This window comes from Nicotiana sylvestris, chromosome 9 (assembly GCF_000393655.2).
Source record: "Nicotiana sylvestris chromosome 9, ASM39365v2, whole genome shotgun sequence".
Classification (NCBI taxonomy): domain Eukaryota; kingdom Viridiplantae; phylum Streptophyta; class Magnoliopsida; order Solanales; family Solanaceae; genus Nicotiana; species Nicotiana sylvestris.
Window position 1 is genome coordinate 174,267,049 of NC_091065.1, and position 13,137 is coordinate 174,280,185.

At 33.1% G+C, this 13,137-nt stretch overlaps 2 protein-coding genes across 3 annotated transcripts; one reads left to right on the top strand and one right to left on the bottom strand.

The window, feature by feature from the left end:
- Nucleotides 1–5,153: 5,153 nt before the first annotated feature.
- Nucleotides 5,154–12,734, bottom strand: LOC104223242 (uncharacterized). 2 transcript variants are annotated; one of them, XM_009774638.2, is made up of 3 exons: nt 12,591–12,734; nt 7,200–8,334; nt 5,154–5,590 (listed from the first exon to the last, which is right to left on the bottom strand). In XM_009774638.2, exon 2 carries the CDS (start codon nt 8,331–8,333, stop codon nt 7,293–7,295), a length of 1,041 nt encoding a protein of 346 aa, XP_009772940.1. In that variant the 5' UTR covers nt 8,334; nt 12,591–12,734; the 3' UTR covers nt 5,154–5,590; nt 7,200–7,292. The 2 variants fall into 2 exon arrangements, with proteins under 2 accessions (XP_009772940.1, XP_009772941.1); XM_009774639.2 differs by lacking the exon at nt 5,154–5,590 and adding an exon at nt 6,067–6,895.
- LOC138878621 (uncharacterized) lies at nt 9,257–10,545 on the top strand. The gene is made up of 4 exons (XM_070158314.1): nt 9,257–9,350; nt 9,778–9,993; nt 10,079–10,140; nt 10,252–10,545. Exons 1-4 carry the CDS (start codon nt 9,257–9,259, stop codon nt 10,543–10,545), a joined length of 666 nt encoding a protein of 221 aa, XP_070014415.1.
- Nucleotides 12,735–13,137: the final 403 nt, after the last annotated feature.

Sequence of the window (13,137 nt, forward strand, 5' to 3'; positions counted from 1 at the left end):
TAAATCAAAAACTAAGTTTTAAACACATGTGACACGGCGTGCTCGTGCTGACATAGAGGACATGTCAGATCCACATCATATAATTTAATCCCACATCATCATTAATTTTTTTATTAAAATTCCAAATATATCCCCTTTTTCTCTAAATATATCTCCAATTTCTCAAGTGCTAATCTTAATCAATCTAAAAAAATCTCTCATCTTTTAGATTCTTTGTCAGAGAAGGATTCTCAAATGCGGAAAATTTTATTTTGTGTTTCGTACAATTGACACTAATTGTATGAGGCATTTTTTTGTCTCACAATTTTGTGGACCCAGAAATATAAGATTAGGTTCCATAAATTTGTAAGACAAAAAAAAACTAAATATAACTTACGAGACATAAAATAAAACTTCTCCTCAGTGGTAATGATTTTTGGGTTGAAAAATAAATCCGTACTATCTTGAACTTTCCTGCTAATTTCATCAGGTTGCCAACGACCCAAATAAGAATATAATCACAATTTTAGCTCAGCGATTTTATAGTACTTCAGATCTCGAACTCATACACTCCAACGAAATTCAAATTTTCAGATTCAAAGTTTAACTTCAAATGAATTTTGATGTGTTTAACTTTGCTTAACCCAATCCCCCAAACAGTAAAAATTCATCATCTCATGTGACAGTGATTTATGGAGGGATGAGATTCTGGTGGTGGTGGAAGAGAAGGACGACGCAGTGGTGGCAGAGGTAATGGAGAGGGGCAGCGGCAATGGCGGGTGGAAGAAGGAGAGAGGAGGTGACGGGTTGAAAGGGTCCTTGTTTTGTCATTTTCTTTTGTTTTTTAATTTAACTAGTATTAGCACCACACTAAACATTTTGAGTTATTTGAATTGTATTAAAATAATCTTATAATTTAAACATTCTCGATAAATATAGATAATCATTGAATATTAATTAAAAAATACTACATGAAAAAGATTAACCATTTGTCAAATCAAATCTCCTAGTTATAACTCTATTTTCCTTTTTGGGTATAATTCTTGTCTGTGTCATTGGATCCTAGAAATAATCAGGAAACAAAATAATAACTCATACTTATGGCAAAAAAAATTAAAGGTTGAGACTATGAAAGACATTTTGGATACGACTTAACTCTTTTATTACTACTTGAACTCTTATTTGGTGTGTTAATATCTTTCAAAAAATATTTTTATTTTAAAAATTTCAGTTTCTAAAACTTTATTTGTCAATAATAATTATTTTATACTAATGTAAGTGAATCATTCAAAGTTCATTTTAGTCGGCTATCTAAAAATTTAAAAAAATAGCCACTGCATTTTTTCCCCAGTATGATTTCATTTTGATATTTGACATTAACCATGTTAAATATCTGAGTTATTTGAATTATATGTAAATAACCTTAAAATTTAAACCTTCTAGATAATTATAGATAATCGTTAGATATTAATTAGGAAGTATTACATGAAAAAAGACTAACATTTTTTTTCAAATCTCGTATTTATAATTTTATTTTTGCACTATAATTGGTGTCATTGGAACCTAAAATTTCACAAAGTGAAATAATAACTCATATTTATGGCAAAGCACAAAGGTTGACACAATATGAAATTTTTTTGGTTACGACGCGACTCTTTTACTATGACTTGAACTCTTATTTGGTAGGTTATTATTAAAAAAAAAGTATTTCTATTTAAAATTTCAATTTCTAAAACTTTATATATTTTCAATAATGATTATCTTTATAATGATGCAAGTGAAAATATTATCCTTAATTTAGAATTCATTTTATTCGGCTATCTAAAAATTTTAATGATCCTTTAGCCAGTGAAACTTTATTTCGGTATAATTTCATTTTGAGTTTATCAATATCTCTAACCACAAATTTTGAATTTTGAGTTTTGAATATCCTATATATACAGATTTTAAATATACTTTTTGTTACATTTGAAAATCGCTACAGAGACTATCAATTAGAAACCAATATCTCTCTTGTTAAATTTGAGAAAAAAAAATCTTTCACATAATCTAATGATTCAAAACTAATATTCTCAGCGAAAAAAATATTATACCCTTGCAATGTTGGCTTAAAGAGGTTTCAGCTTATACCTTTTAATTCCCCAAAGGTGCTAAATTGAAATTAATGATAGCACTTGTATAGCCAAAGTTTGTTATTTGTTTGATGTCCATTTATGCAAATTGATTCTTCAAATAAACATTCTTCAAAAAGAAAAAAGAAAAAAGAAAATTTTGAATATTGGATGCTTTTTGTGATGTTTCTTTCTCCAACATGTTATTACATCCTTTTCTCCATCCTTTTCGTATTTCCTATATTTCTTATATTGTTGTTATTTTTTATTTTATGTTATTTATTATGAGTCTATTGATAGTACTAATATATTGTCTCTTGTTGCTCTCTTGAGTCAAGGGTCTCCTGGAAACAGCCTCTCTGCCCCTCGGGGTAGGGGTAAGGTCTGCGTACATATTACCCTCCCCAAACCCCACTTGTGGGATTATATTGGGATGTTGTTGTTGTTGTTGTCTTTCTCCAACATGTAGGTTCACTTTATTATATATGTAAGTAAATTTTTATTTGATTTTTAAATTCTTTTTTGTTATTTTGATAAACATAGAAGTGTACCCTATATATTACATTTATTTTTAAAAAAAAGAACTACAATTATAGGTTTTTAAATGTGAAAGAATTTTATAGTTATACGAGAGGCAAAGTAATTTTTAAATAATTAGAAAAGATAATAAAAATTTCTAACATGATCGCACATAATCATTAACCGAATTAAGTATGATAACAAAAAATAATTTTTTATATTAATTCAAATTTAAAAACTTTATCTATAAATTCAAAATTGTCCTTTAATTCAAAACTAACATTTTCTCAAATCTCGTAGTGATAATTTTATTTTTGTACCATTCTCATTGGTTTCATTGAAACCTAAAAATAGCCACAAAATGAAATAATAACTCTTATTTATGACAAAGCACAAAGGTTGACACAATATGAACGATTCTTTGGTTACGATGCGACTCTTTTACTACAACTTAAACTCTTATTTGGTATGTTATTGTTTTTTTTAAAAGTATTTTTATTTTGAAATTTCAATTTCTAAAGCTTTATATATATTTTAATAATGATTATCGTTATCATGGCAAGTGAAGATATTATCCTTAATTTAAAATTCACTTTATTCGGCTATCTAAAAATTTAAATAATTCTTTAGCCGGTGAAACTTCATTTCAGTATGACTCCATTTTGAATTTATCGATATCTCTAGCCACATATTTGAATTTTGAATACGCTATATATACATATTTTTTGTTCTTTGAATCATTAAATATTAAATTAGTTGATTGTTATTATATAACATTGCATATACTTGTCTTTAAATTGCCAAGTATAATTTTGAACTATAATTATAGGGAGAAATTCAAAAATAGCCAGATTTACAACTGGTCGTTCAAAAATAGCTCAGTTTCAAAAGTAATCGAAATTTAGCCACTTTTCATGTAAAGATAAATTTGAGCTAAAAACTGTTTAAAACCCGAAAAATACGTCAGTATATTATACTGGAGTTCCAGCATAATTATGCTTAAACTCCAGCATATTATACTGGAGTTCTAGGATAAGTATGCTGGAACTCCAGCATAATATGATGGAGTTCCAGCATAAGTACACTAGAACTCCAGCATAATATACTGGAGTTCCAGCAAGTATAATTGTCCAGTATAATATACTGGAGTTTGGAGCACCGGTGCTCCAGTCTCCAGTATAGTATACTGGAGTCAGCAAAGTATACCGGTCCAACATAATATGCTGGAGTTCATACACAGGTGCACGAAACTCCAGTATATTATGCTGGACCGGTCTTTGTTGCAGCAAAATAGTGGCTATTTTTCATTGACTTCGTAAACGCTAATTATTTTTGAATGACCAGTCCGAAAACTGGCTATACCGTGCTATTTTTACATAATTATAGGGTTTTAAATGTGAAAGAATTTTATAGTTATATTCAGTTTTTTTTGTTGCTAGAAACGAAGTAGCATTTAAATAATTAGAAATTATAACAAAAGTTCCTAACATGATTGCATATGATCATTAATTGAATTAAGTATGATAACATGATAACAAAAGATAAATTTCTTTTTTAGTTTAATTCAAAATTTTAAAACTTTATCTATAAATTTAGAATTAAAAGATAATTCAAATTCAGCTATATATATTTAGAATTAAAAGATAATTCAAATTCAGTTTTTTTATATATATATTTGTATTTCTATTTGACTAACCTAGTAAAATATGAAATAAAGTTATCATTTACTATTGGCATTTACTAGCTTGCCACTTGGCTTAAGCATAATCCCAATTATATATGGTAACTTTATTCTTTTAATATATATATATATATATATAGATTTTTGGGTTTTTAGTTTTTTCTTAATCAAAATCGCCCATCCACGCTCTAAATGTACGTGTATCCTACGCTCTTTGTCCGGCTCAACTTTATAAATGCCATATAAGCTTGGTCAACGGTCAGAAGTATTTAAAAGATCTGTTTTGATAAGTTAAAGTGTCGGGATGAAAATTTATGAAATACAGAAGTTGGGATGTTAAAACGATGCAAGTACAAGTATATATTAGGCTATTTTGCCTACTCAATTCATACTTAAGGCATCTAAGTAGGGTAGACAGCACTTCTCCTTTAATAAACTTTACATGATGCAAATTCAAATTAGTCAGTATTATATATCGGATATCAGATAGTGAAATAGAAAAATCATACTTTAAGCTGTCAAGTGTGGCCAAACCAATCTTAATAGTCCAACTTCCTAGGTAAATCCATTTTGTTACTCAATAATGAGCCATTAGACACTATACTACTGCATGTACTTATGCATATATAGTTATATTTATAATATATGTACATATAAATATTTTATCCACATAGCAAATATTTCCGGATTTTAAATTAAAAAGGCCCTTTTAACTCAGGTGGTAGAGTAAGCCCTCCTAAATAAAAGCTTGTAGCTAATATCTGATTTAGTAGATAATATCTTAATTATGATATGATTAAATTACATAAAACCATGTAACTCCATTACTTCATAAAGAAAACAAACCAGACACAAGGAAATAATATTTAAAGGAGTTTAATCAATTTTTGTAAAAAACTTCGCTACACGTTGAACATATTATGCTCGCTTTAAGTGAATATAGTTGGCGATAAAAGTCATAAGACAATGTCTCATAGAAACAATAGTAAATGCTTAAATACAAAGGAAGAATAATGAATATTGTATCTGATGCAAATTAGCTTTGTCTTGCTTACGTTATGGGAAGAGGAGCCTCGGAGCAACGGTCAAGTTGTATCGTATAACATATTGGTCACGAGCTCGAACCGTGGAATCAGCATGCTTGCATCAGGATAGGCTGCCTACATTACACTCTCTTGGGGTGCGCCCTTTCTCTAGACCCTGCATGAACGCGAGATGCTTTGTGCACCGGGCTGTCCTTGCTTACGTTATGGCACCACGACAGGAAAATATGATTTTAAAGTTGACATTGCTCTTCCAACTGACAATGGTGAGAATAAAATATTCCTCAGGCACAACTGATTAGCTAAAATAATATCTATATAATACAATGACTTGGTAAATTGAAATGCAAATTGCAAATTAATACAACAATGTAAAAGGTTCAAAATTATCAATTTCAAATAGACATTGCACCATATATGAAAACACATGTAAGATCAATGTACTATCAATATAAGTCCATCTGTATCAACTCCTTTTTTTCCATATCGACTCAAAGAATGAAACATTTGTTCAACGAAGTGTTTCCCATCTCAAAATGAATTCCATGTCTGACAGACGATTTTCTGCCACTCCCTTGCACATTCAGGCGCAGTTCACAGACTTGCACATATACTAACCTATGTTGCACATACTCTCCAAAATATTGCCGCATCCGTGTCGGATTCTCCAAAAATACACTGCTTTTGGAGAATCCGACACGTACCCAACAACATTTTCGGAGAGTCCGAGCAACATAAATACTAACCATTGAGCGTGGTACTTGGTATTTCATGATCGTGCCACCATGGTATAATGGTCATATTAACTTGAGAAAAACAAAATAGAAATGAACTTGGAAATAGTAAAGAGAAGAGAAGAGAAGAGGAGTTGGATGATCAGGTAACACATTTAACTAAGCATCAAACTTCAGAAACACAGCTAACTACTTTTAACAAGACAAGTGCTTATCGGCATTCTTTTTTTCCAAACATAACAACGGCTTATTTTCAATTTCACCACTTCTATCCAAACATTTAACTACTTTTTCATAAATTCAACTACACCACTTCAGTGTTATGAAAGGCGAGAAGCGCAAAAAAGCTCTAAAGTATGTTGGTGTTTTAAGCGCAACACCACTTCAGTGTTATGAAAGGCGAGAAGCGCAAAAAAGCTCTAAGGTTTATTGGGGCTTTAAGCGCAAAGCGCAAATAAAGCATGGGCTTTAACGAAGAAAGGCGCAAATGGAGAAAAAAACATAAAATGTATGTGCAGTCCAAGACTAATAATTATAAGTGTGAATAACAAATATATGGACAAAGAAATTGAAAAAGAATTACGATAAAGTGAAATATCATTTATTTAGTATCCCTTCTCGCCTCTTCAGGGTTACGCTTATTGGCAAGGAAAAGTATGCCTTAGAGCTTGATGATGAGACTGAAGTGCCTGCGAGGCGAAGTGCTCAACATGTTTTGAGCCTCGCTTCACGGCTTAAGCGCGCTTTAAGAGCGCCTTTGAATACACTGCACCACTTAAGAAGTGCTTAAATTCAGCTCACCAACGGGCTCTATATCTGCAACTGGTTCTGCATAAATTACCAAAGGATGAGTATTAACACGTTGTAATTCCTATTATGTCTCCTAAATCTTTTCTTCCCTTGGTGGGACTTCAATTAACTTGTATTTCAATACTAAGTAGTTGTATGGAGCAAAGAATTTGAGGACAAAAAAGATCACAGCATAAATAACAATAACAATGATCTTGAAAAACAACACCAAAACAATAATTATGCACAAAGCAGGGGAAAAGAAAGCATGTGCCAGAAACACATTTTGTCAAACTATAATATTAAAAAGGAAACACAAAGAAGTTGGTAAAATGAAACTCACCGCACTTCTCTTTGTAGAGAGGTTAAATTTCTGAGTAGGTAGTGTCCAAATTGGAGAACAACACATAGTGTGCTACACTTTTGTTAGACCCTATTAGTTTTGGGTCTGATAATCCTTTTCTGGACTTCTGCTTGTCATGCCAAGAGCTAATTGTATTGCACGCCATGCTTTGTGATAACTAATGCTCAGTCCATATCTCTTTCTCATTTCTTCTACCACAAACCTTGGTTTGATTTCTACTTTATTGTCATGTAATAGCTCATTGATGTAATCGGATATGACCTTTGATGTTGCATGTCGCTGGTCAGTTACATCAACAGGGCAACTATGGTTTTTCTCAAACTTAGTAATCTTGAATAATGCAGAATAATGGACCTGTGCAGAATGCAAATACCAACTGCATTCGTCATCATAACACTTCAGACAATACCTTGTTTTGCTCGATCTATAGACCTTAAAATTGAACTGGTACTTAATAGCATTATTTGAAAAACATTTTTTCAAACTCTCTTTGTCCTCAAACATAGATCCAACAACTATTTCATCCAATGAAGCATCTTCGCTCAAAACCATAGTTCGCAAATCGCCTCTTTTACTGGCCGATCTTTTTCTTACATTCCTACCATTTGATGTATGTCCAGTTTCCTCAGTTAATTTTCTTCTTGTCAGAGGTTCAGGCGCCATTGCTGGTTCAACCAGTATCAATGCTTTATCTCCAATATGCATTTCCCATACTCCTTCCTCTTGTGGAATACTAATATTTACTTCTTCATGTACGATGTTATTGCATAATTCTGTTTTTGAACAATTTGCTGACAAAGAATTCCTTTCCGCGATATCAACAATGAAACGGGCAGTCTTGAAATTGGAATTATTTTTCACCAAGAAGATGCAAGTAGTAACTTCATTGTCGTTTGTTACTAACATTCCTTTGCTTGTTTCTAGCTTCGTATCAAACCAAATATTGACTTCAATCTCACTCCTTTTCAGTTTTAGAACCTGAAAAATCTTTTCAACAAGAACTTCAAAGGTTATTTCATCATTTACAAGAATTAATTTGGTCTCATGATCCAAATACTTGTTATTAGTAGTCCATCTGCCATTGTAAGCAATATAGATGCAAATTTCATCCATCCTGCATCAATTGAAATAAAAGACATTAGACCAGTGTTGTGAAAAGCACTCGCTTCAGCGCTTAAAGCGCGAAGCAAAGCGAGGCGGGCACAGGGTCGCTTCTATGTTGTGAGGCGTAGCAGGTGAGATGAAGCGTGCGCTTCTGCCAAAAAGCGAGAAGCGCGATTGAAGCGAGAAGTGACAGTAGCGAGCGCTTCAGTATTTTAAGTGACTGCCAACGCTAAAAATAAAAAAACTGTGTCTTTTTTCGAAATATCATCGAGCAACAGCACAAAGCATCCTCCTCTTCCTCCTCCTCCTCCTCCTTTTTCTTTCACTGTTTGTCTTAAAATAGCACCGAAATGCTGCCAATTTTTTTTTTCCTTCGATCTTCTTTTTCTCATTCTCTTCTTCTTCTTTTTATTTTCGTTTCAGTCCTTAAAATTGCAGTGAAATGCTCCCCAATTTATTTATTTTTCAGTTCTTCAGCTTTTGTTCTAGTTCTTACTGCCATTTTTTTGTCTTATTCAGTTGTTTCAATGGCACCAAAAGAAAATAGGAAAGACCCGGCTTGGACTTTCTGTAAGAGCTAGCGAGACCAACAAGACGACAATTACATGTCTTTTTTTGTGACAAGATTTCAAATGGGGGAATTTATCGTCAAAAATTCCATCTCATCGATGGTGATCCAAACATCGCATCTTTTACTAAAGTTCCGACGCATGTAAAGGAAGAAATGAAAGCATACCTTCAAAAAAAGAATTAAAGACTCAAATGCATCATGAACAAGTGCATAATCTTGATGATGACGATGATGAAATAGAAGAAGGTGACGATGGTTTGTCGCTTCCGTTAAAATCATACAAACAATGTCTTCAAGTTGTAGACCTACGGGTAAGACTAAAGGTCCTATGGATTGTTATTTCCCGCAAAAAATAAGAGATATGGCAGGGAAAAGTGGTAATCGTCAAATTAATGCCAAAGCGATTTTGAGGGATCGTGCAGTTGCAATGTTTGCGTGGTGGATGTACGATGCAGGTCTTCCTTTTAATTGTGTTAATTATACTGATACTTTTTCTGCTTTTATTGAGGCCGTAGGCCAATATGGTCCAAGAATAAAGCCTCCAACTTATCATGAAGTTAGAGGTCCATATCTAAAAAAAGAGGTGGAAGAGACTAACAAAATTGTGGAGGATAACAAAAAGTAGAATGGAACAAGTTTGGTTGTTCCATTATGATGGATAAATGGACGGCAAAAAATGACAAAATGATCATCAATATCTTGGCGAATTCTCCTTTAGTGGTCGATGGGGAGCAAAAACTACCAATGGGCTACCTTTACGAAGCAATGGATGGGGCAAAAGAGGCTATTCGAGACTCATTTAGTGATCAAAAAAATATAAACGAGTCTTTGAGATCATATATAAAAGGTGGATAAATCAGCTTCATCGCCCTTTGCATGCAGCTGGACTTGTTTTGAACCCAGAACTATTTTATGACAATGAAGAGAAGATTATAGGAGATGCAAAATTGTGGAATGTATACATTGAATGTATTGAGAAGTTGATACCTGAAGAATCCGAGCAAGATAAAATAACAGAGCAATTTAGTACTTATAGGAATGTTGAGCAACTTTTTGGAAAAAACATGGCTATTAGACAAAGAAAGACGAAGTCACCAGGTGAGCGAGTGCTTATATGTTACTTTATACTTGATAAGTTATTTCTTTACAAATATTATGTTTTAAATATTTGTTCTACTTCTAGCGGTAGAATGGTGGAAGCAATATGGCCATTCCACTCCAGAATTACAAAAGTTTGCCATCAAAGTTCTAAGTCTAACTTGTGGCTCATCCGGGTGTGAAAAGAATTGGAGCGTGTTTGAGATAATTAAATTATATCTCAATTGTCCTAATCTACTAATTACTTAGTAATTGCAGATTCATACCAAAAAGAGGAATAAACTAACCTTGAAGTGTCTCAATGATCTAGTCTTCATTAAGTACAATAGAACATTGAGGCGTCGTTACAACGATCGCAATATAATTGATCCAATTAGTTTGGACAACATCGATGATGCTAATGAAAGGCTAACTGGAGTCCCGGAAGATCATGCAGATGAAGAAGTATTTGAGGAAACTTCTAATTTCACTTGGGATGATGCTGCGGAGGCACGTGGAATTGGGGAGAGGATTTATGGTTTGAGGGGGAGTACTTCAACTTCAAGCTCATAGAGGAAGGGGGAAAAGCAGCTACTTTGTCCCTAGTTGATGAAGAAAAAGAAGAAGATGACGAGCAATATAATAATGATAGCGGAATACAAGAATTTGACAATCTTGCAGAAGAATAGGATGCTCATTTTGTGCTTTCATTGATGCTACTCTTTAGCTTTTACATTGAAGTATTGAACATTTGCTTACAGTTACATGTGTTGTATATGCAGTATTTATTTTAATTTTTTTTTAAAATTCCACTTTACTTCGAAAAAGAGAGCGCTTCGCTTCTCGCTTCGCTTTAAGTGAAAAGGGGCTTGTCGTTTTTCCTTGCTTCACGCTCTTCACAACACTGCATTAGACATACATCTAAAAAATGTAAAATATTCCTTTAACAAATTTGGCCAAGTGAGCTAAACTTCCCAAACAACATTATTAAAGCAGATTGCCACGACCCGATGAGGGCCATGCTAATCTTCTCTATATCATTTCAATTTTATCAGATGAGCAAGACTAACTTATTTGCAATATTAAAAATCCGGCAAAGTCTCCTCTGTACCGGGAGCAAACCAAAACTTTAACCATGTCAGCCTTCAATCAACACGTGAGCACTAGCAATTCTAACATGCTAAGTTTAGAAAGTACTGACAATCTCAAGCCACAAGCTCCCACAACAACTGCATAAGCTTCAAGCTACGCTATCACTAACACAAGCCAAAATACAATCTCAAGATTGACTTAGCACTGGTCATGGCCCTCGTCGGGTCGTGACACAGATAATCAAATCAGTATTATCTTTAGCCCAATGGTCCAAGCTCTGCTTTTAGCTTTTAACACTTCCTACGGGACCTTGTTACAATGCTTCGGTCTTATGCAAACTATTATTCTAGATTAGGAAATAGTTATGATCATAGTGTGACAAAGAACGGAGGAAAGTAGAAAAGAAGGACAAGTTTAGCCTAGTAGAAAAGAAGGACAAGTTTGTTCACTATCTTTATTCTCCTTGGCAATTTTCTTCATTATTTCAATTATCGAAATATTATTTGCTTGATAATTTTTGTATAATGTACTTTCTACTAACTGATTATTATGGCTGAGAAAAAAAGGTTAAGATATAATTGAGTCTCTTTTTAAAGGCAGATGCATTTAATATGACAAGATTAAAGCTGTTTTTTTTTTCTTTTTTGCTTTAAAAGAAGTAACAGGATGTAAAGCTGATGAACCTTCTTCATAGGACAAACATTCAATTCAAAAGGTACAAATGTTAAGGCATAAGTTTCAAAAATACTCAAATGTGGTCTAGAAGAATTAAGCATGACCAAAAAAATCCATATGGGGCCAACCCTTAGGACCAATTGCAGTCTTAAAACTGGATGATGGGCCTGCCAGCTCTACCTATCTGCACTTAATACCAAGCTTAGATTGCATAACGCAGGGCTAAATGGTCACTTAACCTTTGACACTTGAACTAAGACTTGGGACTACTTTTATTACTTCTTAATTTTAACAATCACACACACTAAATACTTCAAAGCAACCTCAGAATTTGTTTGTTGTAGATTATATTGGTTAAATTTGACTAATTATGCTACTGAAAATTTGCAATTAGGATTACTATCCAGAGTGCCACAATAAAGGGGAGCTTTGGAGCAATGGTAAAGTTGTCTTCGTGTGACCTATAAGAGGTTCGAGCGGTGGAATAAGCTATTGCCACTTATATCAGGGTAGCCTTCCTACATAACCAAGGGGTGTGGCCTATCCTCGAACCCTGCGTGAACGTAAAATACTTCGTGCACCAGGCTGCATTTTTATACAGGCTGCCATAGAATTGAGAAATCTCTCAAAGCAGTAGGTAAGATTTTCCTAATGGACATTTTATCAAACATTTCATGTGCGTTAGTGTAGAAACAGACACATTATCCTGAGTTTCGAAGCTCAACGAATTTGCCGGTCATCAAAAAAATATAAGTATATAAACCAAAACCCTTATTTCCTCGTATTCAGAGGGAAAAAACACAAACAAAAACGAAGGGGGGAAATTCCCAAAAATAAACATGAATGCTTACCGGTAACAAAGTAATTTAGAGGAAGAAGCAACGACTGAATAAATGAAAGAGCTTGAGGAGGAATCAAATCAGAGGTTAATGAGAGGAGCAGTGGCTGTTTAGCAGAAGAAAAATTGGGAAAACTCTTTCAAAATATCAGCGGTGTTAAACCCTTGCATAGTATAAAAAAATAAAAACAAAAACTTAAATGTATAATTGCTTCAATTTTTATTTTATTTTATTTTTGGCTATTAATTTACTAGTGCTATATATACCGATGACACTACTTAATCGTAGTCATTAAATGCGACTTATTCTTGAATGCGATTTGTAATAGTTGAGTGCGCTATTTTTTCCTTATCTTTTCATATAACATCGTCATTATTATAAATATATTATATTACGGATATTCATTTAGTACTCCGTTGTAAATAAGTTTTCTGAAGAAGTTTATCCATATGGGACTCCGCCGTAAATTTGTTTATCTATTTAGTACTTTATTGGAAATAAGTTTCCTCAAGAAGCTTATCACTTCGGTACCCGGTTATGAATAAATATTATCCTCAGT

Coding starts and splice junctions, on each gene's coding strand:
- LOC104223242 (XM_009774638.2), bottom strand. CDS start 8,333: ATGGATGAAATTTGCATCTATATTGCTTACAATGGCAGATGGACTACT.
- LOC138878621 (XM_070158314.1), top strand. CDS start 9,257: ATGGCAGGGAAAAGTGGTAATCGTCAAATTAATGCCAAAGCGATTTTG. Junction 9,351..9,777: donor GTGGTGGATGTACGATGCAG/GTCTTCCTTTTA, acceptor CTTTGCATGCAG/CTGGACTTGTTTTGAACCCA. Junction 10,141..10,251: donor TACAAAAGTTTGCCATCAAA/GTTCTAAGTCTA, acceptor TAGTAATTGCAG/ATTCATACCAAAAAGAGGAA.